The 6,067-nt window shown below is 44.8% G+C and overlaps 2 protein-coding genes across 2 annotated transcripts; one reads left to right on the forward strand and one right to left on the reverse strand.

Annotated features, from left to right (window-relative positions):
- LOC135428422 (uncharacterized) lies at window positions 1-1,496 on the forward strand. Its single transcript, XM_064682400.1, has one exon. The coding sequence runs from the start codon at window positions 84-86 to the stop codon at window positions 1,359-1,361; it is 1,278 nt and encodes a 425-aa protein (XP_064538470.1). The 5' UTR covers window positions 1-83; the 3' UTR covers window positions 1,362-1,496.
- Window positions 1,497-3,841: 2,345 nt separating this feature from the next.
- Grl40a (Gustatory receptor-like 40a) lies at window positions 3,842-5,830 on the reverse strand. Its single transcript, XM_064682471.1, has 3 exons — window positions 4,802-5,830; window positions 4,271-4,482; window positions 3,842-4,207 (listed from the first exon to the last, which is right to left on the reverse strand). Exons 1-3 carry the CDS (start codon window positions 5,817-5,819, stop codon window positions 4,100-4,102), a joined length of 1,338 nt encoding a protein of 445 aa, XP_064538541.1. The 5' UTR covers window positions 5,820-5,830; the 3' UTR covers window positions 3,842-4,099.
- Between the last annotated feature and the right edge of the window lie 237 nt (window positions 5,831-6,067).

Below are 6,067 nucleotides of genomic sequence, written 5' to 3' on the forward strand. Positions count from 1 at the left end.
TCCAAGTTTGGGTTTGTTAATTCGAGTACACGCAGACTTAACTGTTTACTTGCTGTCAACAGGCCTCATTGAGCCATATCAAAATGACGTCGACTCCTAGAGATAAACCGAAGCGAACTATTAAATTGGAGCCTCAGTCGCCGTGCCTTGAATTGACGGATATCAAGCCGCGTGATATACGCGTGATAAAAAAGGAATTGCTCTGCCAGACACCTCCTGCATTAGGCTTTTCTGAGAAAAGCGCATTGCAACTGAAGCTAGAAAAAAAGGAGCAGCTTAGCATCAAAAAAGATCAGCCTGGCATTAGTAGGAGGAAGAACAAGAAGCCAGCGGCATCACGGGCACAGTCCGAACTGGAGGATGGCGAGGTGTCTGGTGACGATGGCGAGGAGCTGCTGCCCGTTTGCCGTTTCTATCTGCGCAATAGCTGCACTTGGGGCAACAGCTGCCGCTTCAGGCATCCGGGAGCCACAGATCTGGGCAACTATGTCATGTTCGAGCGCGTTAAATTGCCAGTGGCGCCTTCCCTGTATGACGCCATGGGCACTCATATTTATAGCGAGCTGCCGCCGCCGCCAGACTGGCTTGGCTATCCGCCGGAGCTGGGCCCAGAACTCGAGAGCTCCTTCGATAGAAATTTGCACAGTCTCAAGCAGATAATGCGACAGGCTGGCTATAAAGTGGGCAGCTCGGTTACGCGCCGTCACAAGCATCAGCCCTGGGTGGAATTCAACGACCTGGACACCGATCCGTACTACACGCATCAGGTCGAGCTGTCCGATGATCAACTTAAGGAACGCTCGCCCCTTCTGGCAACGCGGCTCTACAAAAATCGTGGAACCGGCTGTAGCTCAACCCCAAACGACCGCTGCCGATGGCCAAATGATCCGGGCAGACAGGTGAGACTCGAATATAGCAGCCCCAGCAGCAGCAGCACACCCGATTATTCATCCACAACCAACTCGACGAGCTCTTCGTCTGCGACAACAATGTCACCTGCCAATGCTTGCAAGCGCAAGCTCTACCGACAGCTGAAGGCAGCCCAAAGAGAAGTATCCTATACGCCCAAAAAAGGTGGCTATAGGCCCGGTATGAAGAATGTCCTGCGTGCTCCACGCAAGGGTCGTCGGTTCAGCAGCAGCAGCTCATCCACAGACAGTGATTCGTCTAGCTACGGCTCCAGCACACACACCTCGGAGCTGAGCTCCTCCTCGATGGATATGCCTAGCGATAACATCGAACATAACCAGAATTCAAAGAAAAGACTCAGAGGTAGGGAACCTCCGTTAAAAAAGCGCAAATGCCTGACAGCAAAACTACAAGAGGTAGACAGAAAAATCGCTAATAGAAGAAGAGATTAAATCCAGAGCAAAAGTGCCTGAATACTCGAAATATAAATTGATTGATAGATCATTTTCTTTATTAACTAAGCTCATCCCTTTTGAATTGTTGAATAACATTACTTATCCCTTACAAATTCGTTGAATTCTTAAGAATTAAAATCCGAAAGTATTTTTTTGTTATAATTGAAAGTAAAAAATTATAATGCAAAACAAAGTTTTGGAGTGTATATCAAAGAAGCATTTATTTTAAGTTTAAGCTAAAGTTTCCGGAAACTTTTCTATTTGGATAAACGAATGTGTTCATCTTTATTTACGCCATAATTAATTAAGAATAAATGAATAACTATAATCCCAAAAGGAATGTCTTTTGTAAAACAAATATATTTTCGTTGCTTATAATTCTCAATGAGTTATAGCTTCGCAATGGGGAAAAGGGCTAGCAAACCTAACGACAAACCTAACAAAGACAACCTGCTCACTTTTATATCTTGTTGGTTATTCTATCGAAAATTTACATCGTGCCCCTTTAAAAACGATATCGAAAGCTTAGAAATACTTTGTTACCAAAGCATTATTTACGACCGATTGTCCTAATAGGAGCCATATAATATAGTTCTCCGATTTCGTTTTGCAAATATGTTGGAAAAATAGTAAATTTGTAATTGTTTAGTTGGCTCAAAATATCTTGTAAACAGGTCAATTTCCCTTTCGAGCTATTATTCCTATAGAGCTGTATGATATAGTATTCCGATGTTGGTAAAGTTTTGCTTATATATAAGCAGCATAGTAAAACAAATGACAAGTTTAGCAAGATGTCTTTAAACACAGTGTGCAATACAAGAGCTTAATTCAGACAGATCATTCTTATGAAAGCTGTATGATATAGTCGTCCGATCCGGTCGGTTTCGACATATTTTTAGCGTGCAACAGAAAAATGAGACCCATGCAGAGTTTCATCTAGATAGCTTTAAGCTGGATAGAATCAGACAGACAAACATCGAATCGTCCTCTTAAACTGATCAAGAATATATATACTTTATGAGTTTGTAGACGTCTTCTACTATGCGTTAAACTGATTCAAATATAATACGCTCTACACGAATGGCAAAAGTCAGAAGTGAGTTTACGTACATCGGTGTACAAGCTGGAGATCGAGTGACTGATGGAGTTGCGATTGATAACCATTTCTCGCACTTTAATCCTAGGTCGTCTTAGCACCCGTGTATCCCTGAGCAGTACACAAGTCGACGTCTAGTCGTAAGCCCAGCCGAGGCACAACCACAAAATGTGCATTTCCTGGCAGTCACACGGATTGCAATAAATGTGTGCGTGAGTGTGTGCGTGCGTGCGTGTGTGTGGTTGCTGCTAATATCCTTGTTAATATTATTAAACATTATTTATGGATTTGTTTAATTTGTATTTAGTAACGCTTCGCATGCCAGCACCTTCCTCGCCAGCTGCCGGTACGTGCCTCCGCCTCTGATTCGACGGCCGCCGCAAAACTTAAGATCCGCCTGGGCTGCCTGGTTGCCCGGCTGCCTGGTTGCCTCGTGCTGCACTGCTGCCAGCTGGGCCAGCTGGCCGCATATCCTTGCCGCTGGCGCTGCTGTTGTTTGTTTGGCTTTAGCACCCGTCTTAGCCCGCCAGCGGGGCGCACTGTCGCGTCGCCTTTCCCGTTGTCCTGGTGGAACAATTACATGGTTTTGCCTAATGAATTTATCTGCTCATCAGCTCTGTGCTCCACTGTTGCATGGTCCTGGCGCGTGTGCATGTGGAAGAAGCCTTGCTGTTGCCAGCTTGTGGGGAGGGGAGTCACAGTAAATTTTATGTAGATTTCCTAACACAAATTATGTTCATTTGCCGGCGTTGCATGTTCTTATCCCTGCCGCCAGCAAAAGACCTGCTCCCTCGCCCGCTGACTGAGTGAGAACTTTATGAAAAACCCGTTTTATGTTTGTTTAATTCCTAGCCTGAGTACCTTCTATATAAGAAATCCAGCTGTTTTCGCCAAAACTGAGCAGCCATAAGTCTTAGAGATGGAAATTTAGTTTCCAGAATAAAAGAAAATATTTACATAAATTTGTCTACTTGTTAAAGGAAATAAAGAAATACCTAAAATTCTAATTTGTGGCTTGAAAATGTTTCCTAAAATATTATAGATGGGAAATCAACATAATATCGAATCATTTCTCTTATGCCGCAATCAATTTTTCAAAACTAGATCTGCTTTTATATTTAAGATTTTTGGAATAACTTTAACTAAGTTGAAATTTCTCACATATAAAAAATATATCCATTTTTTGTATAGAATAAAATCGGAGTTTGGAATCTTTGTATAATAATAACAAATAATTTATACAAAAAAATCTATTTCATATAAATTGAAACATTTTTTTGCCATACAGGCAAGCTCAACTTTAGTTAAGAGAAAGCTTAATGATACTTTCTCTTTAGAGAGCGTGACACGACATTTGTTGTTGTGAGAAAAGTCCCCATCTCCAGAAGAGACAACAAGCCAGGCAGGCAGGACAAAATTTTAGTTTGATTGGGGAACAATTTTATTAGAAACTTAATCGTGATTTGTGGCCAGTTTCGTTGCTCGGGCAACGAATAAATTTATAGATTAAGTTTTCATATGCAGATAATTTAAATGAGTTCTCATGGGCAGAGTGGAAACTCGAACTGGAAACTAACCGCAAATTGTTAAAGCACACGACACACAGGTAGTTGGCCAATGTCTTATGTTCACATCTGCATTATTCATCGTTGTTGCTATCGAAACGTTCGTTTGTCAACTGAATCGCATCGTCCAGATAATGATATATCACAATCAGCGCTATAATCAGCAGCTGAAGCAATTGCAGCTGCAAGGCAAAGAAAGCATATAAAATAAAAAGTAAATATTATACAAATTATTTTTTACTTACCAGTGCAAAGTTGGCCACATCAAAGCGCCAGATTGAGAGGAATTTAAACCGAAAGCAGTTCGATAAAATGGCGCGCATATCCTTGGCAATGCGACGCATTCGCTTTGGCAGGACAGTTCTTTGGCCAAGAGCTGTGCTCAGTCGCTCCGAGAACTGAATGCTCTGCAAGAAGAATAACCAAACCAGCTTGAACCCGGAATTCCAATTGTTTTCTTTTTACCATGAAGCGAACCTTGAAGCGGATCAGGTGGATAAATAACAGGCGAACCTAAGCCTGAACCGAACTCTATTTCTCTAAAAAGAGTTCGGTTCCAAAGTATTGTTTTTTTCTATTTGTATACATATTTGTAAAAAAGTGCACTTCTTCCAATGAATCAAACATTTGTATATCATTAACACAATTGTTGATAAAATGAATAGTTCAGGCAGTCGAAGAAAATTCGTCGAACCAAGTTTGTCTGGAAACCAGTTTAATGAACCGAAAATTGAGGCAAGCAGTTCCTTGGAACCGTGAACCAAACCACCGTAAACGTTTCTTAGGCTTGCTGCCATGCCAAATATCTCTGAGGTCATTTGAGGCAATACCCACCTGTTGCTCGAGCAGGGTCTGCGCCAGCAGCAAACACAGATAGTCGCAGCCAATGCAGGCGTAGATGGAGGCGTTGCCGGCATAGAAGATGCGCTGCCTGCGGTCATCGAAGAGCACGTACCACGTGCTGCTGTAGTAGACGAAGGCGTACAAGCCAAAGAGCAAGCAGTTAGCATTGATGCCCAGCAGCAGCAGCAGGGAGTGCTCCAAAGAATCAAAGAAGTTACCAAAGTTCGCTGCCAGCTGCTGTAGCTGCTCGCACTGGCTGAGCAGGCTGTCCACAGTGGAGGGCGTTGCAGCTATGGACACGGAACTGGCGCCCGCCACCAGCTGCATTTCAGTTCTCATTTGGCCAATGGTCAGCAGCTCGTCGACTTCCGCCTGCAGCTGTTGCAGGCGCTCACGCGCTAGCCAGGCAAAGATGCAGTAGAAGCGCAAGGCGCCGGCGAGCACAAGATGAGGCACGAAAAGAGCAGAGCCAACCATGATATCCTTTAGCGGCGGCAGCTTGAACTCCAGCTCGTAGCCGATGTACAGGCCAAAGCAGAGCAGCACCACGAACGTGGAGCACAGCAGGCCATAGGCGAAGAGCTCCTTCTTGACGTGGCGGTGTCCCGGCGGGCTCTTCAGGGGCAACGAGGCCGTCAGTGCACTTGCCACGCCCACAGCACGCACAGAGGCGTAAATGGCGTAGCTAAACACCTTGATGCTCAGCAGAAGCTGCAGTCGGGTTAGGCCGTATAGAAAAGGCGACACATCCTGCAGCGTCTTCAGCAGCGCCGAGGGCTGAAAGTGCTGGGCAAAGCAGCCGGCATAGACGCAGGCCAGCACAAAGACATTGACCACGCCGGGCAGGGAGATCCGATAGCGCTGCTGCTTGGCGTCGAACCAGTGCATCTGGTAGCCCGTGAGTAGCAGCAGAACATTCGAGGAGCGTATTACGCGGCTGGGGTTACTCATTTTCGGGCTCTTCGCAATAACCAAACCGATGCGGTGCGAACTTTCGACTAACCCGGCCCGAGTGAGGCATCAGTTTTGAGGCATCAGCACATGGAACGCCTTGGGGTCTTATCTGTGCATCGAACTGTGACAAATATCCAAAATATCCACATACCACAGTGGGACCCAAGTGAACCGTGTCGCAGTTCCAGCAGCGGGTCACGTGAAATTAAAGCTCAATAATGATGAGCTGCCGATATTTTGAATAT

The sequence above is a fragment of the Drosophila montana genome, unplaced genomic scaffold (assembly GCF_035044405.1).
Source record: "Drosophila montana isolate Dmon_TW-CO22-7 unplaced genomic scaffold, ASM3504440v1 contig_1408_1, whole genome shotgun sequence".
NCBI classification, from domain to species: Eukaryota; Metazoa; Arthropoda; class Insecta; order Diptera; family Drosophilidae; genus Drosophila; species Drosophila montana.

Coding starts and splice junctions, on each gene's coding strand:
- LOC135428422 (XM_064682400.1), top strand. CDS start 84: ATGACGTCGACTCCTAGAGATAAACCGAAGCGAACTATTAAATTGGAG.
- Grl40a (XM_064682471.1), bottom strand. CDS start 5,819: ATGAGTAACCCCAGCCGCGTAATACGCTCCTCGAATGTTCTGCTGCTA. Junction 4,483..4,801: donor TGGCAGCAAGCCTAAGAAAC/GTTTACGGTGGT, acceptor CATGGTAAAAAG/AAAACAATTGGAATTCCGGG. Junction 4,208..4,270: donor ATGTGGCCAACTTTGCACTG/GTAAGTAAAAAA, acceptor TTTGCCTTGCAG/CTGCAATTGCTTCAGCTGCT.